The sequence below is a fragment of the Garra rufa genome, chromosome 21 (assembly GCF_049309525.1).
Source record: "Garra rufa chromosome 21, GarRuf1.0, whole genome shotgun sequence".
Lineage (NCBI taxonomy): Eukaryota > Metazoa > Chordata > Actinopteri > Cypriniformes > Cyprinidae > Garra > Garra rufa.
The window spans coordinates 11077262-11099746 of NC_133381.1; the positions used below are offsets into that span (position 1 = coordinate 11077262).

The 22485-nt window shown below is 35.2% G+C and overlaps 2 protein-coding genes across 3 annotated transcripts in view; one reads left to right on the top strand and one right to left on the bottom strand.

Moving 5' to 3' along the window:
• Positions 1-1889: 1889 nt before the first annotated feature.
• ero1a (endoplasmic reticulum oxidoreductase 1 alpha) lies at positions 1890-10020 on the top strand. The gene is given in 17 exon segments (XM_073827385.1): positions 1890-2113; positions 4325-4444; positions 4519-4602; positions 4690-4728; positions 5096-5172; positions 5267-5340; positions 5481-5601; positions 6265-6311; positions 7380-7388; positions 7462-7488; positions 7571-7663; positions 8263-8509; positions 8634-8703; positions 8784-8870; positions 9179-9244; positions 9247-9315; positions 9391-10020. Coding segments are annotated over 17 exon segments (1482 nt in total). The 5' UTR covers positions 1890-2020; the 3' UTR covers positions 9550-10020.
• A 1446-nt stretch (positions 10021-11466) lies between these two features.
• The window catches only part of gpr137c (G protein-coupled receptor 137c), a 39198-nt gene continuing 28179 nt past the window's right edge, over positions 11467-22485 (bottom strand). The window contains exons 4-7 of one of the 2 annotated variants that reach the window (XM_073827384.1): positions 22276-22425; positions 15504-15629; positions 15119-15243; positions 11467-14161 (exon numbers count right to left, since the gene is read on the bottom strand). In XM_073827384.1, the coding sequence (XP_073683485.1) occupies positions 13936-14161; positions 15119-15243; positions 15504-15629; positions 22276-22425 (627 nt within the window). In that variant the 3' untranslated portion in view covers positions 11467-13935. Of the gene's footprint in view, positions 14165-15118; positions 15244-15503; positions 15630-22275; positions 22426-22485 lie in introns of both variants that reach the window. The other variant, XM_073827383.1, reaches the window with a different exon arrangement.

The window sequence follows — 22485 nt, forward strand, 5'->3', positions numbered from 1 at the left end:
CTTAGATTTAAACGAAATTATTATTCAGAAAATGCTATCACAGTCCAGCCCCAAAGTACACATTAATTGTCATTTTACATCTTCACCGATTTGCTAATTAAAACCACTAGACTTTACCCATTTGTTAGTTAAAATATAATACAATTTTGTATGATCATTTATTATTTTATATATTTTAATAAGTACAGGCCAGAATAAGTGTGATTTCATTTTTACATAAATATATCTGTCACACTGAATGACGATGGAACATTATTTCACATATGTTTTGAGATTTTATATTCACAAACATTATTTGAAACATTAAAGTAGATACTTGCATTTAATGTTTTTTTCTTTCTTTTTTTTGTAAGTTTCATTTGATGCAAACGGCAAAATGTTGTGTACTAAATGTATTAAATATATATATATATATATATATATATATATATATAGTAAATAAATGAATTAATATTAAATAAATATACATATTTAAATATACACTACCAGTCAAAAGTTTTTGAACAGTAATATTTTTAATGTTTTTTTAAAGCAGCTCACCAAGCTTGCATTTATTTGATCCAAAGTACAGCAAAAATAGTAAAATCTTGAAATATTTTTACTATTTAAAATAACTGATTTCTATTTGAATATATTTTAAAATGTAATTTATTCCTGTAATCAAAGCTACATTTTTAGCATTACTCCAGACTTCAGTGTCACATGATCCTTCAGAAATCATTCTAATATGCTGATTTGCAGTTCAAGAAACATTTTATAATTATTATTATCAATATTTAAAACAGCTGAGTAGTTTTTTTTAGGATTATTTGATGAATAGAAAGCTCCAAAGATCAGCATTTATCTGAAATAAAAAGCTTTTGTAACGTTATACCATTCAAAAGCTCGGAGTTAGTATAATTTTTTATTTTTGGGAAAGAAATTATAGAAATGAATACGTTTATTTGGCAAGGATGCTTTAAATGAATCAAAAGTGACAATAAAGACATTTATAATGTTACAAAAGTTTTCTATTTCAGATAAATGCTCATCATCTGAACTTTTTCCAATTATTCATCAAAAACCTGTTTATGACATAATAATAATAAATGTTTTTTGAGTAGCAAATCAGAATATTAGAACAATTTCTGAAAGATCATGTGACTGCTAAAATGCCAAAATTCAGCTTTGAAATCCCAGGAATACATTACAATAAAAATAAAAATAAAAATCGTACTGTTTTTGCGGCACTTTACTTGCATTTAATATGCTTTCTATGTATATAAAATCATTTTTGTAAATTGCATTTAAAGCAAACACTAAAATGAAACGTCTCGTAGTTGACCAAAACACTAAATAAATTAAGTATTATATAGTAAATAAAAATATATAAAACAATAAATAAATAAATAGGTAATGTAAGCATGTTGCTGGATTACATTTAAACGGAGAATTCTCGTTTTTTTAACAACAGTGTTCAAGATTGCACTTCATAGCCTCTAAAATAAACAGATGCTGTCTTTAAAAGTTCTTCCCGTATAACAAGAGAACAAAACAGGTGAATATCCTCAAAGAAAACTTACATACATTTCACTATCAAAAAATAACAGACCGATGCAGTACACTTAACACCGTTTAGTATTTGGCGACATCTTGACGTGAACTACATGCAGTGCAATTTTTATCCAAAATATGGAGTTCTGGTTTAGAAACGGTTATTCTGCATTTCAGCCAGACAGATTCACAAAGAATTTAATACGAGAGTCAAAGCATGTCACAAAATCCTTTGTGAATTCGCGTTAGCCCCAGTTATTCATTATTGCATCAGTCATATATCTCAGCAGGAGCGGAGTCACGTACTTCACGTAGCAGCTGATTGAATCGGAAGTGATCTGTGAGTAACGTGTCTAACAGCGACGTGCAGTTCATTTGAACTACGTAGTACTGTACAGAAACACAGTAACGGGTGAGGAGCTGTGTAAAGACAAGAGAAAGCATTCACTGAACAGACCCGTTTATACCGAACGCGGTTCATTGACAAATGACAATGAAATCCCTTATCCTGTTGGCGCTTTTACTCACCAGCGTCCACGTGACGACCGCAGGATCCGCTGCGCACAGGTGCTTCTGCCAGGTAAGAAAATCATCATCATTACTAATATTGATGAATTAAAATGGAAACTCAGTTTAATTAAATATGTGAAACTAACATAAAAATGAACACAGTACTTTATTGTTTCTCACATAAAACCGTTCATACCATAGTTTTAGAATTGTAGTACGTGCCGTTTTAATGCCATGGTATATATAAATATGTTAATCAGTCTGACCAGTCAGAAGGTATGTGGAATATACCTAGAAATATCGAGGAAACTGTTATTTCAGTATTATTTAGAAGCTCATGTTTTATGTACGTTTTAATTAAAGTTTTAGCAATAGAGGGTTTGCACTTACATCACGGTTAAGTCAGTTACCCCGATGCGCAGTGTTATTGGAGATACTCGGATGTAAACAACAGCGTTGGTTGTATGGTAATGTGCTACTAAATACATTGTTCTGCCAATTTATGCTATCTAAACTATGGCGGAATACATGGGGAAGCTGCTAAATCATATAGAGAAGGAAAGGGCGTAATATTTTGGCAAACTAAAGTTTATATATATATATCAGTCGTGGCCAAAAGTTTTGAGAATTACATAAATATTGGAAATTGGAAAAGTTGCTGCTTAAGTTTTTTATAATAGCAATTTGCATATACTCCAGAATGTTATGAAGAGTGATCAGATGAATTGCATAGTCCTTCTTTGCCGTGAAAATTAACTTTCCACTGCATTTCATTGCTGTCATTAAAAGACCTGCTGAGATCATTTCAGTAATCGTCTTGTTAACTCAGGTGAGAATGTTGACGAGCACAAGGCTGGAGGTCATTATGTCAGGCTGATTGAGTTAGAATGGCAGACTTGACATGTTAAAAGGAGGGTGATGCTTGAAATCATTGTTCTTCCATTGTTAACCATGGTGACCTGCAAAGAAACGCGTGCAGCCATCATTGCGTTGCATAAAAATGGCTTCACAGGCAAGGATATTGTGGCTACTAAGATTGCACCTAAATCAACAATTTATAGGATCATCAAGAACTTCAAGGAAAGAGGTTCAATTCTTGTTAAGAAGGCTTCAGGGCGTCCAAGAAAGTCCAGCAAGCACCAGGATCGTCTCCTAAAGAGGATTCAGCTGCGGGATCGGAGTGCCACCAGTGCAGAGCTTGCTCAGGAGTGGCAGCAGGCAGGTGTGAGCACATCTGCACCCTCCAACAGCAACTTTTTCCAACAACAGTTTGGTGAAGAACAATGCATTTTCCAGCACGATGGAGCACCGTGCCATAAGGCTAAAGTGATAACTAAGTGGCTCGGGGACCAAAACGTTGAAATTTTGGGTCCATGGCCTGGAAACTCCCCAGATCTTAATCCCATTGAGAACTTGTGGTCAATCCTCAAGAGGCGGGTGGACAAACAAAAACCCACTAATTCTGACAAACTCCAAGAAGTGATTTATGAAAGAATGGGTTGCTATCAGTCAGGATTTGGCCCAGAAGTTGATTGAGAGCATGCCCAGTCGAATTGCAGAGGTCCTGAAAAAGAAGGGCCAACACTGCAAATACTGACTCTTCGCATAAATGTCATGTAATTGTCGATAAAAGCCTTTGAAACGTATGAAGTGCTTGTAATTATATTTCAGTACATCACAGAAACAACTGAAACAAAGATCTAAAAGCAGTTTAGCAGCAAACTTTGTGAAAACTAATATTTGTAATATTCTCAACTTTTGGCCACGACTGTATATATGATTCTTCAGAAATCATTGTAATATTCTGATTTGCTGCTCAAAAAACATTATTGTTATTATTAAGTTCATTTTTTTTTCAGGTTTCTTTGATGAATAGAAGTTTAAAACACTATATATATATATATATATATATATATATATATTTTTTTTTTTTTTAATTTATTTTCAGTTTGGCCTACCACAAATGCCTTCTGTTCCTCAGACAGTTTTTTTGCACTCTTCCTTTTGATTTGGTATAACTTTTGGCAGTCTGTAGTACTCTAAATGTTTTTCCTGGTCTGACCGATTAGTATAGCCCAAAACATGATAATAATTGACCATTTTCAGCAGCAATAATCAGCAAAATATGCAAGTTTTGTTCAGTTCAGTAGCTTTGTTTACGTTCAGGGCTGATTGAAATGCAAATACCATTTTGAAATGCAAAATAACACAATGAACCAACTTCGTTTATGTCAAAATGATAAACCTTTGATTGACTGGATGGTTACATTTTTGGTTGTAGGTCACTGGGACTCTTGATGATTGTGCTTGTGATGTTGAGACCATCGACAGCTTCAACAACAAAGAAATCTTTCCCAAACTACAGAAACTACTATCATCTGATTATTTCCGCTTTTATAAGGTGAGCTTACAATAGTGTGAAAATATCTATTTATTGTTTGTTCTTTCATCTCTAATATGAAATGTTATGGCCAGGTCAATCTGAACAACCCCTGTCCATTCTGGACAGACCACAGTCAGTGTGGACTCTCATACTGTGCTGTGAAACCGTGCACACCGGTAAGCTTTTCAAAGTTCATTCAGTTAGTTTTGTCTTTAGGGATTTTATATGTGACTTGTAAAGGCTCCCTGTGTCTTTCTGTGCAGGGTGAAGTACCAGAAGGCCTTATATCCAGCAGTTATAAGGTATTAGAAAGTCATATAGTGTATCCACCTTATTTTTCCTGTAAGAGCGGGCATGGCCATTTGTAAATTTAATGTAAATTTAATCTGCTTCCAGCTGTTTTTAGCTGTACAGAACAGCTTGTTTTGCTGCTTGATATTGCAAACTGGTGTGACTTACCGTATAATTTTAATGTATTATCTTAATGATAAACACATTGAACACAGTTTTACTGTTTACTGCACTTTGTTATTCTTTTCGTTATTTCTGTACGGCAGTTTATGAATCAGAAGTCTAACACATTACCAGACAGCAGCTTATTTCCACATTGAAAAATAAGGTGGACATCACATTTTGTTGTTGGTGGACGTTGATGATTTTTCCCCACAGTATTCAGAAGCAGCCAGTCTGGAGATAGAGGAGTGTGAGAAGGCAGAGAAACTTGGAGCCGTCAACGGTTCTCTAAGGTAAAACATATTTCATGTTTGTGTCAGGAATACCCGTAATTTCCTTTTTGACCTTGTTTGTGCAAGTTCTCTTTCTCAATGTTTTCCCATGTAGTGATGAGACACGTCAGGCTCTTCAGGAGTGGAAGAAACACGATGATGAATCAGACCGCTTCTGCATGTTGGATGGTAATCAAGGTTTTCATAGTTTGAGCAATTGATAATCTGCTCTTATTTGTCTGATTATTGGCAAGTACATCCTGGGCTGCAGACGAGTATGCTTTAGTCATCCTCCACAGGCTGCTTTATTGATTTCTTTCTTTTCTTAGATGAGGACTCGCCTGAATCGCAGTATGTCGACCTCCTGCTCAACCCTGAGCGTTTCACCGGCTATAAAGGACCAGAGGCCTGGAGGATCTGGAACAGCATATATGAGGAGAACTGCTTCAAGTAAAGCCACAATCACATTTATTTTGACCAGTGTTCAGTCTGCTTCATGGGGTGGACTTTATAAAGAAATTTTTATCAGTAATTTGATTAATTTAAAGGTAGTTCAGACAAAATGAAAATTCGGTCATTGATTACTCACCTTTATGTTGTTGCAAACCTGCAAGACCTTCGTTCATCTTCAGAAAACAAATTAAGATATTTTTGATGAAATCCGAGAGCTTTCTGACCCTGCATAGACAGCAACGCAACTGACACGTTCCCAGAAAGATCATTTAAAATAGTGTGACATCAGTAGTTCAACCTTAATATTACGAAGCTACGAGAATACTTTTTGTGCACAAAGACGACAAAAATTACTTTTCAACAATTTCTTCTCTTCTGTGTCAGTCTTAGACACTTTATGAGAGTACCACAATGTATACATGTGCAATTGTACATAAAAAATATTTCACAACATTACTGTTTTTACTGTTGCATTTATTTGTCTTTATTCAAATAAATGCAACCTTGGAGACTTTTTTTAAAACCATTTAACAGAGTTTATCTTCTCACCCTCAAAAACCACCCATAATTTGCACCCTGATCTTTAATATTTTTTATTAATTATCATTGAGTGCTCATAATGTTGTAACAACCCTTGTCTTTTTGTTCTGCTTTTTGCAGACCGTATTCCGTTAAACGGCCACTGAATCCTTTGGCGGCTAACAGCGGTGAGCATTATTTTAATGCTTTATGTTTTCAAGTCTAAAATTTGTCTGTTTTAAGCACATTTATCTTGCATGCAGTAAACCCATGTCTTAGACCATATGTGACCCTGGACCACAAAACAAGTCATAAGGGGAATTTTTTGCAGTTGAGATTTATGGTGTTTTTTCACACCTGCCTCATTTAGTTCGGTTGAATTTAGTTCGGTACGCTTTCAAACGAACACTGGAGCGGTTCGTTTATGGTAAGAACATGAACCGAACTTGAACAGACACAACTGCAAAAAGTACTGTGCCTTTTTGGACTAATCCAGGTGCCATAGTCCGCTGCGCTGTTCACTGTGGGATGAGGACGAGTATTTGTTGACAGTTAGCGCTTTAGCAACATGACCCCATGGTAGCTTGCGGACAAACTTGGAGTTGTGAGGAGGCGCGGAGCCTCATAAATTTGGTCCGATGATCATCTTAGGTCCAAACTTTCGAAAACTCACAAGAACACTGCAATCCTCTCATTGTTTAGCAGTTTAGAAAATACGTTCAATGACACGATCTGGCCAACGAAGGATGTGGATGTTGTCACATGACTGCATTTTGGTTTGTTTTAACTGGTTCGGACCAGAGCAATTAGTGTGGTGTGAAAAGGACCCAAAATGGCAGAAAGATGTACCGAACCACAGATGTGAAAGCACCCTTATACATCATCTGAAAGCTGAATAAGCTTTGAATTGATGTATTGTTTGTTTGGCCGAGATACAACTATTTGAAAATCTGGAATCTGAGGTTGCAAAAAATCTAAATATTGAGAAAATCGCCTTTAAAGTTGTCCAAATTAAGTTCTTAGCAATGCATATTACTAATCAAATTATCAAAACATAAGTTTTGATATATTTACTGTAGGAAATGTTCATGGAACGTGATCTTTACTTAATATCCTAATGATCATTTTGACCCATACAATGTATTGTTGCCTAGTCCTACATATACCTGTGCTACTTATGACTGTTTTTGTGGTCCAAGGCTACATGCAGTATAGTGATGCTCATGACTCAATCTCTTTCTTTCCCTTTATTTTAGGAGATGATGGTAAGGTTACACTTTTCAAATCCATTTAATCAGTGATTTGATCAACTACAAACTGTCATGTTTCGTATTAAAGGGCAGGGCTTCTACCGCTGGCTAGAGGGTAAGTTCCTGCTTAAATGTGTTGTAGTTTATATACGCTACTGTATATTTGAATTTACACGTCCCTCTTATTGTTCCCCCAGGCTTGTGTGTGGAGAAACGAGCGTTCTTCAGGCTGATCTCAGGACTGCATGCCAGTATAAACATACACCTGAGTGCCAGGTACCTACTAGACGGTAAGTCACAACTTGTTTTGTGTTTAAAAAAAAAACCCTAAATGAAAATTCTGTCATTAATTACTCACCTTCATGTTGTTTCAAACCCGTAAGACCTTCATCTTCGGAGTTTCTGACCCTTAGACAGCAATGCAACTGACACGTTCAAGGCCTGGAAAGGTAGTAAGGACATTGTTAAAATAGCCCATGTGACATCAGTGGTTCAACCTTAATTTTATGAAGCTACGGAAAAAAAATTTTGTGCACAAAGAAAACAAATATAACGACTTTTGTCAGTCTTCGATGCACATGGAAAAGAAGAAATTGTTGAATGAAGTAAAGTATTCTTAAAATGACGGTTGAACCACTGATGTCACATGGACTACTAACAATGTCCTTTCTACCTTTCGTGTCAGTTGTGTCGCTGTCTTTGCAGGGTCAGAAAGACCTCTCGGATTTCATCCAAAATATCTTTATTTGTGTTCTGAAGATGAACGAAGGTCTTATTTTTTTGGAACGACATGAGGGTGAGTAATTAATGACAGAATTTTCATTTTTAGGTGAGCTAGCTTTCCCTTTAACCTTGAGTGTTTATTGTCTGACTTGATTTGATTGCTCAGAAAACTGGTTCCAAATGAAGTGGGGTCACAATGTCTCGGAGTTCCAGCTGAGGTTTGACGAGGAGCTGACAGAAGGGGAAGGGCCAAAGAGGCTACGCAACCTCTACTTCCTGTACCTCATTGAGCTGAGAGCTCTGGCAAAAATACTCCCTTATTTTGAACGTCCCACATTTCATTTGTACACCGGCCAATCCACACAAGACAATGAGAACAAGGAACTGCTTCTAGAGCTCCTGCATGTGGCCAAGTAAGAGCATTGCAATGCTTGCATCAAAAAACAACCCAGTGTTTTTTGTTTTTATTGTAGGATTTTTCAGAATACAGAATTTTTATATGTATATATTCTAATTTTTTACATTTTAAATTTGTAGATCATTTCCATTGCATTTTGATGAGACTGCTCTGTTTGCTGGAAATAAGAAGGAAGCCATAAAACTGAAAGTCAGTGTTTACTAACTAAACAACAGTGTTACAGAAATCTATGATTTGAAAGAATAAATCAGTTGCATCTCTGACCTTAGGAAGACTTCAAGCTGACTTTCAAAAACATCTCGCGGATCATGGACTGTGTTGAGTGCTTTAAATGCAGACTTTGGGGCAAATTGCAGGTAAGATGGTAAAGGTATCCACCTTGTTCTTTAACACGGAAGAGACTTCTGGTTCATTAACCGCTAGAAGAATAACATTGTGCAGTAAATGGTAAAACTGTTTGCATTACTAACCAGTGTGTTCATAATTAAGATAATGCATTAAAATAATATGGTAAGACTTACCAATTTGCAATATCAAGCAGCAAAACAAGTTTTGTACAGCTAAAAATAGCTGAAAGCGGATGAGACTGGAAGCCAGACCCATAACATTTACAAATGGCTGTTATTTGTGTTGATATATGATGTTCAGTGAATGTCTCTCATAGACCCAGGGCCTGGGAACCGCTTTGAAAATCCTGTTCTCAGAAAGGCAAATAGAGGCAATGCCCAACACAAGCAACACCAATCCATCATTTCAGCTCAGCCGGCAGGAAATTGTCTCTTTGTTCAATGCCTTTGGAAGGTATGTCAATATCTATTTTTGTCCGGATATATCTTTAGTTCAAATGTCCTTTTCATGTGTCTTGTTTTGTTTCAGGATCTCCACAAGTGTCAGAGAGCTGGAGAACTTCCGGTCACTGTTGTCAAATATCAAACAGTGACTGTAAAGCCTTCATTCAGACACAGTCAAAAATTTGACATTTGTTTTGGATTCAATTACTGTTTTCAGAAAGATGTTTTTTTACTTAAGAATTGAGCACTTTAGTCTTAAAACTGTATTGTTAAGGCTCATTGTCCACTATTACACATTTCAAAATATTTCACATGTTAAAGAACTGAGTAGGTGACCAAAAATAATGTAGCTTCTTGGGGATTTGAAATACATAAATGTACTTGAAAGATTGACATAAACCACTTTATTTGTACAGTTGAGGTCAAAAGTTTACATACACCTTGCAGAATTTGCAAAATATTAATTATTTTACCTAAATAAGAGGCATCATACTGTTTAGTTTTTTTGTTTGGTACTGACCTGAATAAGGTATTTCACATAAAAGACGTTTACATATAGTCCACAAGAGAAAATAATAGTTGAATTTATAAAAAGTTTACATACACTTGATTTTTAATACTGTGTTGTTACTTAAATGAACCACAGTGTGTTTTTGTTTTCTTTTGTGATAGCTGTTCATGAGTCCCTTGTTTGAACAGTTAAACTGTATGCTGTTCTTCAGAAAAATCTTTCAGGTCCCACAAATTCTTTGGTTGTTCAGCATTTTTGTGTATTTGAACCCTTTCCAACAAATGCACTATTTTTTCCTTTTGAAGCATCAGTGAGCTTTATGTGAGATATCTTACTCAGGCCAGTACTAAATAAAATACAATATGCATTTTATATGATCCCTCTTATTTTGATCAAATAATTACCATTTTGCCATTCTACAAGGTATATGTAAACCTTTGACTTCAACTGTTAATGTACATAAATGCACTTCAAATGTTTTACAAGATGGACATAAGCCACTTTATTGGTGTATTTTGCATATGTGAAGCCAAGTTGCCATTTCTTTATGATGTAATATATTTAAATGTTTTTGAAAGTTACCATTTTGAAAAATATAAGGTTTAAAAAAAAATTATGGTTGAAATTAGGTGTTGTATTTTTTGAATGTATGCCTTAGCACCTAGATTTTTTTTTCAACATATTCACTGTATTTTATGGAAGCTTGTTTCTGTCACGGAACGAAAAACAAAAGGAAATTCCGACTTTTTATCTCACAATTCTGACTTTTTCTATAAATTTAAAATTCTGAGTCATAAAATCAGAATTGCAAGTTTGTGTCTCGAGTTTAGTTGCAATTCTGACTTTTTTCTTTTCAGAATTGAGATATAAACTCACAATTCCAAAAACATCAGTCTTTTTTTCACCTCAAAATTGGACTTCAACTTTTTATATCCCACAATTCTGAGGAAAAAAAGTCAGAATTGCAAGAAAAAAGTCTTTATTTACTGTACTTTTTTTTTTTTTTTTTTGATAACATTGTTCTTTATTAGTAGTATTTCTGTTGAGTTGCACATGTGTTTTGCATTTATTTTGTGATGAATGACAAGTGTGTTGGGAGTTTTTTTTTTATACATTCCTTTATACATTTCCAGTTATTTAACATTTCAGTGCATTCAGTATAGACATCTAATCAGTAAATGCGTTTCTTGGGAATCAAACCCATAATATTGTCAGTCCCACAGTCTACCAGTTGAGCTGCAGGATGTTACACAACTGCCAAATGTTTGACATTTCCTGAATTATATGAATTAATAGCATGTATTAATAGCAAAGTGCTGAATCAAACATTGAATATACAGCTGGTGATTTTAAAAGTAAAAGCAAGATTCACAGGCCGTTCTGTCCTAATTTAAGCTGCTCCACGAGACTCAATGAGATCCAACCACTACAAATTTAATTGTGGCCAGAAGTTCAGCCAAGAAACGAAAACACAGTTAGATGCGTTAGACAGTTATCAAGAGAAATGAACAGACTTTTTTCATTTTTGAAGGAAAAAAACTGAAGAAACACTGGAGTTGCTATCTGTAAATCACACCAATTGACCCAGACTCTGAACAAATCAAAACTTGTTTTTTAAAACAGTGCAATAAAACTTTATTTTTATGGTAGTGCTTGTGTACATCTTTAATGAACTATGAACATGGGTAAACAAGTTACATTCATTGGCCTCGAACAAAAAACAAAGGCTTGCTCTTTTGCAAGATTCAAGAGTTGATATGATACATTTCACAGTAACATTTTTTTCAGACCAGACTCACATTTATAAATTAATAAAGATAAAAAATAATCCAGCCAACTCACACACAGCCCCATCCTGTCTGCGGTTTGTCAGCAAATGAACCCATTCAGCATTCGATCAAACATTTCCATCAATGAACGCTCAAGTTCTCTCACAACTGAAAAGCTCTGCTACACATCAGCTGGCAGAAAGCAAGGAAATAAGACACGAGGCCGACTTAAAATGTCCAAATCAATTAAAATCATCCGCTTTTTTCATACAGCATACACAAAACCCTGCAAGACGCAATTTAAAACACATTTTAATAAAAATAAAACCAATAACAGAGTAGGTGCATATGGTGTTTCAATCCTACATCTGCCCATCTATAATATTTACACCACAACTGATGATTGCTTCAGCCAAATGATTGTTGCTATCTTGTACACAGCTCATAACATATGGAGCAGCAAATTAGCGGATTAAAAAATAAGCTCGTCTTTTTTCTTTCTTTCTTTTTTTTGCTAGAACACAAAACGATTACTTTTTTTTCAGGTAAATGGAAGCTGGATATGGGACATCGATTGCTGGACAATCACACTCCTGAAATAAAATTATACAGGAATGATGATATAAAGCTTATGAAACATGTTCAATACAAACATTAATTTTGTGCAACAAGTTTTCGGCTAGGAAAATCATACGATGGCACCGTTTTAGGCATCCCTGGAGAATGATATACTGGATTTATACGCACCCACAAGCCCACAATGTCCTTCAAAAGCCAAGTACCAAAATATTAGAGAATTTAAGTAACGTTAGTCTTCCTAGTCAGACTTGGTTTTTGTTTTTGGGATTGTAGGAACCGGATGTCTTTCTGTCTTCGGGAAGAGTGGAAATCTACTACCTTGGATTTAAAGGGTTAACGTTACTCCACCCCAAAATGTAAATTTAGTCATTAATCACTAACCTTAATGTCGTTCCAAACCAGTAAAAGCTTCGTTCGTCTTCGGAACACAACTGAAGATATTTTGGATGAAAAAATATCTCTCCAATTGACTGCCAGGTAAATACCGCTGTCAAGACCCAGAAAAGTATGAAAGACGTCGTCAAACTCATAGATATATATATATATATCTATGGTCAAACTAGTTCGTCTGCCATCAGTGGTTCAACTGTACATTTACGAAGCTACGAGAATACTTTTTGTACGCAAAGAAAACAAAAATAACGACTTTATTCAACAATTCGTCTCCTCCTCATCACCTTAGCGCCATTTTGGAGAGTATCCCCTGTACGCAAACAGCGTACGCTTTTCTCTGTCAGCTGCGTCACACGGATACGCTGTTTTCGTTCGTATGAAAGCGTAAATAAACGGAGAAAACGTATCCGCGTAACGCAGCTGAAAGAGAACAGCGTACGCTGTTTGCGTACAGGGGATACTATCCAAAATGGCGCTAAGGTGATGCAGATGAGACGATGCCTGCGTCCCAATGTGCGTACTATCCACCCTATCTGCCCTAAATAGTATTGAAAATAAATGACTACTACCACATAGATTTTAGGATGGATAGTATGCACATTGGACCGCAAGCGATATGTTTAATAAAGTTGTTATTTTTATTTTCTTTGTGTACAAAAGTATAAAAACTATTTTGACCACGTCTTTTATTTTTGGGTCATGACAGTGGTATTTACTTGGCAGTCAACGGGACAGGCAAAATCCTCACGGTTTTCATTCAAAATATCTTCAATTGTGTTCTAAGATGAATAAAGCTTTTATGGGTTTGGAAAGACATGGGATTAAATGCTTAATGACAAAGTTTTCATTCTGGGGTGGAGTAACCCTTCAAGCACGAGCTCTTTGGCAACGTAATAAAGGAATTCAAGAAAGAGTCATGTGAATATCAGTGCACCTTGGGTCCTGTTACCAATGCTCTTTCGTCATGCTCCTTCTCCAAATCGTTGGAATATAAAAAGCATACTTTCCAAAAATGGAAAAATCCAACCACCACCACCACAATCTGGCCTGCGACTACTCCAATTGATCCAAAATGAAATGCAGGCCCACAATAAGTGCAAAAAGCACATCCCAACTCACAGAGGGGAGTTCATGTGCTGAAGGCTCTTGGGAGTTCATTGCGCCAATGTTGATTGATGGGATGGATGGTTTTTAGAAATGAGAACATCGGAAAAGCTTCTCTGTTTGGTCCAAACAAACCTCCCCATCACCTTTTATGCTCCCTTACGGTAAATTCCTGCCGTATCAATGTGGCTAGAAAGACGACCATAAAACTTGCTCAATGATATCCCCGGCTGAGCCAAACCTCAGACTATTTTGTTCCAAAAAAGGACCTGTTTTAGTTTTGAGGGGTGGCATAGTGTGTCTGGGAGGTTGAGTAGTAGTTCTGCGGGGTGGAATAGTAATTGTGGTGCTGGTTGGTCTGAACGTTGCCGTAGGCAAAGAGAAGAGGGGCGGTTGATGTTTGGGCGCCGTTTAGCAGGTGTGGGATCGCCGTTAGGCTGCCGTTCCTTTGGATCGAACCGTACCAACTTGGGCCCGTCTGTGGCGTGGACGACAGGATACTGCTGAAAAACAGAACCTTCAGACTTAGAAATGTAATTTAAAGGGATAGTTTACCTAAAAATTTTAATTCTTTCATTACTCACCCTGATATCATTCCAAACCTGACTTTCGTTCATCTTTGGAAGACAAATTAAAATATTTTTGATGAAATCCGAGAGCATTCTGACACTTCAATACCAACAGTATTACTACGTTCAAGGCTGAGAAAGGTAGCAAGGATATCATTAAAATAGTCCATGTGACATCAGTGGTTCATAAGCATTGTTAGCATCATAACATTACGGCTGAATGTCACATGGACTATTTTAATGATGTCCTTATTATCTTTCTGAGACTTGAACATGTCAGTTGTGTTGCTGTCTATACAGGGTCAGAAAGCGCTCGGATTTCATCAAAAATATCTTAATGTGTGTTCCGAAGATAAAAAAAAGGTCTTACAGGTTTGAAACGACATGATGGTGAGTAATTAATGACATTTTTCATTTTTGGGTTAACTATAGCTTTCACTAATGTATCAATCCTGTAAATTTAAGGCATAGTACACAAAAAACATCTGTTTTTAAATGTAGAAAAACATTACACAAGTTTGGAAAGTTTGGTGACAAAAACAGTATTTGCAAGTATGACAATCATTTCTAGTCACCGTTGTGGTTGATGTCTCATGGACTATTTTATGAACTATTTCCCCCGATGTCCTTACTACCTTTCTAGGCTTTGAACATGGTAGTTGCGTTGCTGTCTATGAACGGTCAGAAAGCTCTCGGATTTCATCAAAAATATCTTAATTTGTGTTCCGAAGACGAATGAAGGGGTTTGGAACGACATGAGAGTGAGTAATTAATGACAGAATATTCATTTTTGGATGAACTATCCCTTTAACTGTAAGTATATAAACATTTCTATCTTAGAAAAGTTTGTGAGGAAACCTTTATTTTCAAAAATGCGAGTACACACACCTGCATCTTTCTCCTCGGGAAGTTGTGTTTCTAGACAGATCGTCATCACTATCATAGCGGCGTGGGTTGTCAAAGAAATACGCTCTGGAACTAAAGCTGTGACTGTTGATCATCCCGCCCGGTGTCTGTGGAAACAACATATACAAGGTATAAATAAAACCGCATGATTGGTCCAACATAGACAGGCAAATATGTGACTAACACAACAGCATGGGATGTTGTTGTCAGTGGGGCTGACAAGTCTGAGTAATTAATTCTATCTGACAGGAAAACAACTCTCCGCTGGGGCTTAAAAAGCCGATCGCTGGCTCTCATCATTGAGTAAGTGTCCAGCTGTGATATTGATGGACAGATTTAGAGAAGTGAGACAGGATTAGACTTTCACCAGATTCTGATTGGGCCGCTGGACTCTGAAGAACACCACCACCAGACTGGTGGGCAGAAGCTCCCAGAAGAACAGGATGATCCCAAAGACCACATAGGCTTCCCCATTGATCTTCTCCACATCCGCCTGGAGACACAAACACAATGCAAGACCAATTTAACACTGAAAACTTTCCACTTCTGAGCATATTGATGTATCGGTTCACTGTAAAGGCCAATAGACCTTAGTCAGAGTAGACAGCAGAGTTGTTATTGTTATCTAAACCTAAAATAATCTAAATGTAAAAATAGAATAAAATGCAACTTACTGAAATAACAAAAAAACCTACAACTTAAATTAATATAAATTAAAACTTAACAGAAGATTCTAGACATTAACAAATACTAATGTATAAAAAATACAAAAAAACACTGTAAGCACCACATTTATTTAATGTGAATGACAAATAAAACGGCAAAAACCCCAAATTTTGAGAAATACAAAAATAAAACCTAATATAAAATATGAATAAATACTAATATATACGTACTACAAAAATATCACTGTAGACACTACATTTATTTGATGGGAATGAAAAATAAGGCAGAAAAAAAACCTCACTTTTTTTTTTGAGAAAAACAAATATAAAAGATAATTCAAAATATTAATAAATAATAATATATAAATACTATAAAAATATCACTGTAGACACTGCATTTAGTTATTGGGAATGAAAAATAAGGTTGCAAAACCCCCATATTTTATTTGACAAATATGTAAATAAAAGCTCATTAAAAATATGAATAAATACTAATATATAAATACTACAAAAATATCACTGTGAACACTACATTTATTTAATAAGAATGAAAAATAAAGCAGCAAAACCCCAAAATTTTATTTGAGAAATATAAAAATAAAAGATTATTAAAAATATTTATAAATAATAATACATAAATACTATAAAATATCACTGTAGACACTGCATTTAGTTACTGGGAATGAAAAATAAGGTTGCAAAACCCCCATATTTTATTTGAGAAATGCATAAATAAAAGTTCATTCAAAATATGAATAAATACTAATATATAAATACTACAAAAATATCACTGTAGACAGTGCATTTATTTAATGGGAATGAAAAAATAAGGTTGCAAAACCCACATATTTTATTTGAGAAATACATAAAAGCTAATTCAAAATATTAATAAATACTAATATATATATATATAATATATATATATACACTACAAAAATATTTTTTCCCATTTAATATGTGCAAAACACAAATGATACATCAAAATGGCATGGTTTATTGACAAGAGGTGTACATTTCTATATTAAATATATTAATATTCCTGTATTGAATTTTTTTTAATATAAAAGATTTAAAGGCTCCCTGCAGTTTTATGCCAAAAATAAAGGCCAATGGTTAAAATTAAGACTTTACTTTTTAGACTTAACTTTTTTAGACTAAAATTTAAATGTAAGTATTGCAGTTTTTTAAATCAACTATTACAATAGTAATACTTCCTATTTTGTTTCTTGAGCTTAAAAAAAAAGGTAATCAAATTGCAAATCACTATTTTAATCATGAAATTTTTTTTAGTTTATCTTCAAGTCATGCAGCCATAGAAGAGAATACCCCTAAAAAAATGTATACTACTATAGGACCATTGAAAACCACAACAAGACATAGCTAATGGCCTACAACAAACAAAAAGCACAAACATCATGTAAACGAATATCCACAAAAATGCAGACAATACAGGATAAGAAAGGATGTAAACAATCCCAGAATTAAATGCATCATCAAAACAGCGAGAAACAAATCCTCACAACAGCTTTGCATGAGACAAAGTAGCTTTATGAAGAATAAGCGAGCAGACGGCCACCCAAACATATCCAGCTGAGTCAGAGAAAGGGGGCAGGCCGATCAGGGGAACCTCAGCTTCCTGTCTCAGAGGTGAACCCAAACTAGGTCACCACCAGGCAGCCAGCCAGCCATCCTTTTCTGCACAGCAGCCTTGCCCGGGCTATTTATAGCAAAACAAAGACCTTTCCCCCACAGAGCCCATATCCATCTAAATCCCCTCAAATGGATTGTTTCTGTGGAGCACTGCGCAAAGAAGCGTAATCCATGCTGAATTACTTTATTTTGAATAAATGAAGCCAACATCTCTTTTTATAAAACAACATAAAGTAATATAAGAACATAACAAATGCATTTGTAAATATGCAGGAAAAGGTATAATCTCTAATTCATTAACAAGCCTGTATTATATTCTTCACTTGTACCACATAACAGAATAAAACAACTCTTGAAGGATGCAGTACTAAATCAGGGCACATAAAATTAGCAACTATGCAAATGAGAAGAATAAATACATAATGAGTTCATACATCTCACATAAAGGTGAAAACAACATTGATTATTAACTCAAACAGCTGTGCCGCACTAACAGCAGTGAGCTTTCTGAGACTTGTTTATCTGGGACAGTGAAAGTTCAATGCGGGTTTACCATCTTTATGCTTTAGACATACACTCTATCAAGAGTTTGGGCTCTGTAATATTTTATTTTGAATGTTTTTCAAGTCTTTTATGCTTACCAAGGCAGCATTTGTTTGAATAAAAATACAATAAAATCAGTAATATCGTGAAATATTATTACAATTTAAAATAGCTCTTTACTATTTTAATATATTTTAAAATGTAATTTATTCCAGTATAATTTGCTTTAAACTACTTAATACTTAATACAGGGTTTGTACAGATACTGTAAAATTAAATCCCATGACTTTTCAAGCACTACTTTTTTGATTTATAAGGACTTCAATCAGAGATCTTATTTATTAAACTATGTCTTATTTTTCAAATTCTAAAAAAATGATTTGCGATCCGGGCTTTGAAGTTCCGAACTAAAGCAAAAGATTTGCAAACCCGCTCCAACATTCTGATCTAAATCAAATGATTTGCGATCCACACTATGAAGTCCCTATCTGAATAATGTTTTGTAAACCATCATTTCCTATCAAGACTTCAAATCGTGTATGGCAAATCTTTCGATTTGAATCATTCAATTCGCTAAATAATTCACAAATCTGTTCCGATCTAAATCAAATGATTCGCGATATGCGCTCTGAAATCCTGATCTGAATGAAATGATTTGTGATACACGATTTGAAGTCCCGGTCTAAGTCAAATGACTTGCAAAACCGCTCCAAATTGTGTATCACAAATCATTTGATTTAAATCAGGACTTAGGAACTGATTCGCGAAACGCTATCCAACTGGAGCGCTTCCAAACGGTGAATCATTTTGGTGATTCACAAACCGATTTGAATCAAATGATTCGTGAAACCGCTCTGAAGTCCCAATCTAAGTCAAATGATTTGTGATAAATGATTTGAAGTCCCGATATGAAAAAACTGATTTGCGAAATGCAATCCGATTGGAGCGCTTCGAAACATTGAATCATTTTTGTGATTTACAAACCTGTTCCAATCTAAATCAAATGATTTGCGATACACGTTCCGAAGTCCTGATCTGAATTAAATGATTTGCAATACACGATTCGCAGTCCCGATCTAAGTCAAATGATTTGCAAAACCACTCTGAAGTCCCGATCTAAATCAAATGATTTGCAATACACAGTTTGATGTCCCGATATGAAAGAACCAATTTACAAAACACGATCTGATTGGAGCGCTTCGAAACAGTGAATCAAAAAAGCTTTGAAGTCCAGATCTAAATCAAAAGATTTGTGATACATGATTTGAAGTCCCACAAAAAAACTGATTCGTGAAAACATGATCCGTTTGGAGCACTTTAAAACGGGTTTGTGAATCACCAAAATGTTTCAATCAAAATCAAATCATTTGTGATACAATACTTGCTCCGAAGTCCTGATCTGAATCAAATGATTTACGATACGCGATTTGAAGTTCTGATCTAAGTCAAATGATTTGCAAAACCGCTCTGATGTCCTCATCTAAATCAAATGATTTGCGATACATGATTTGAAGTACCAATATAAAAAAACTGATTTGCAAAACACGATCCATTTGGAACGCTTCGAAACAGTGAATCATTTTGATGATTCACAAACCTGTTCCGATCTAAATCAAATGATTCGGGATACGCGCTTCGAAGTCCCAATCTGAATCAAATGATTTGTGATACATGATTTGAAGTCCTGATACAAAAAAAAAAAAAACGGATTCGCGAAACACGATCCGTTTGGAGCACTTTGAAACAGTGAATCATTTTGATGATTCACAAACCTGTTTTAATCTAAATCAAATGATTCACAATATGCACTCTGAAGTCTCAATCTGAATCAAATGATTCGCGATTTGAAGTCCTGATCTAAGTCAAATGATTCGAGAAACTGCTCTGAAGTCACGAACTAAATCAAATGATTTGTAATAGAGGATTTGAAGTCCCGGTACGAAAAAGCTGATTCACGAATCCATTTAAAGCACTTTGAAACAGTGAATCATTTTGGTGATTCACAAACCTGGTATAATCTAAATCAAATGATTCGCAATATGCAGTCCAAAGTCCCAAACTGAATCAAATGATTTGCGATACGCGATTTGAAGTCCCAATATGAAAAAACTGATTCGCAAAACGCAATCAGATTGGAGTGCTTCGAAACAGTGAGTCATTTTGGTGATTCACAAACCTGTTCTAATCTAAATCAAATGATTTGCGATGATTATGAAATCATTACAAGCAATGTCGAAATACGAAAATGAATGGCTCTTTTAATTTGATCTGGTTTTTGCTAGGGGTGGGAATCTTCAGGCACTTCACGATCCGATCCGATTCCGATTCCGATTCTGGGAGTCACAATCCGATTCCAAAACGATTCTTGATCTACATTTTTTCCCCCAATTAATTCTTCTGCTGTGCAAATACAACTTTACAATTTTAAAAACATGTAAAATTGCAGTTTATATGCTTTTTGTTTATAGTTGAAATCTCTGTAAAAGTAGGTGTGTCAATCTTCACTGGTTTCAAGATTCAATTTAATTTAATTACTGTTTTCATTATTAACTAAATATCACGATGCTCACATTCTTAGTTTTCAATAGTACTGCACATGGCTATTTTCATATATGTTTTATATCAAATTTATTTTGTGCCAATTTTACTTTATTTTTTAAACTATATAAGCAAGGTACTTTTTAAAACAATGACTTATTTAAAATAAGTGTTCTTTAGGTATCTGAAAGTTTACAGACAATAATTTTTCTTTTTTCCTCAGCATTACTGCCGTTTTATTATTACTGATGAGATCATAGACAGGCAGCTTAACAAACTAATGCACAGCAGTGGCGAACGGTGACTTTTTTTTTTTTTTTTTTTAACCAGGCATGCTTAGTGCTAAAACCACCAGTAATACCAAAAATAATTATATCTTTAGATTATTTAGAAACCAATAAAATCAGAGACGAAATCATATTTTAATAATATTTTTTTCAGTGGACTTTCACATTTTGAATTGTTGAGAAATTATGATAATATACAGTTAGGATGTTTTTTTGTTTTTGTTTTTCATTTGATTTAGTCGAGTAAGTTGTGCATCAAACACAATATGATTTTCGGCAATCAGGATCTGGCAGCAACATCGCGTTTTTCCGCTTGGGCGAGCGCTTCGCGGACAGCTTACCCCGAGAATGAAATCATGCGCATGACAGCAAAACAGAGAATGCGCATCAACTCTGAGGAGTCGAGAAAGATGCAGAGAATCTGCTTGCCCGGAAGATTCTATCTCAAATAAGGGATCAACTTATAAGCATGTTTATATTATTTAACACGTGAACGCAGTCTCTCTGACAGCCTGGGTATGCGGAGCATTAGCAGCTTATATGGACGGAACGCCACTGATGAACAGATCTATTTTCGATATATCAGATGTTTTGTCCTGCTCTGAAAACATAACTGACTGTATGTACAGTTTCGTTTAAAACTATTCGAAAACGCAAGTGCATTTAACCGCATCTGCAATCGAGCTTTAGGACGAACAAACACAAAGCGCACGCGAAAGTCTGTCAGTGCATCTAATAGTACTGCATTCCAGACGGCAGAAATGAAAGCATAACTTAAGTAAAACACGGCGGGTGGAAGCACACAATGTCAAGCAGTGCGCACGAGTCTCACAGTGCAAATGCTGTGCAATGAAGCCGGCAGCGTCTCTAGCGCACACACGTGCCATATGCAAAAAAAATAAAAAAAAATAAAAAAATAAACAAGCTCAGAATCGATTCTGAAATATTAGGAATCGATTCAGAATCGGTGAAGAGAGAATCGCGATGCATCGGAGAATCGATTTTTTCTCCCACCCCTAGTTTTTGCTAGTGAATCACTTGAAATGAATAATCGATTGATTTGGTTCATCTATTCCTCTTTTCACATCTTTAGCCACGTTAAGTACTACTACTGGCTTAGCTCGCTAGTTTTCTGAAGTTAACTGAAATAAGCGAAAAGGGTATGATGTTTTTTTTTTAATTGTGTGAATTTTGCGTGAAAAGATAGGTGCTTCTTGAAAGAAATTAAACACTTATTTCATGAATACATTGTCATTCAATAATTCAACCACTTTTCAACCTCATTTTCCATGCCTTAAATTTCAAAAAGTCAAATTACTTTAAGCTGTTTAAGAACCTTGTAGGAACCCTGTTAATATTTTTGTGAAAATCATAATTTAATTTAAAGGTTTTTTTTTTCATTATTAATCTCACTTGAAATTTACAATAACAATGTAAAGAGTTAAATTAAACTTACCTGGTCAGATACATTGTACCATCCATAATTAAACGGGCTGGGTCGATCTTCAGGAGAAAGAGCCACCACAACCAGGTTATAACAGGCTCTTGAAGTGTAGAGTAGGATAACTGCCGCACCAATGGCCGTGGCCTGGCATACTGATGTCCCCTAGATCACAATCACAATGATCACCACATTGAGACAGAACAGCAATTACTTTTTCAACAC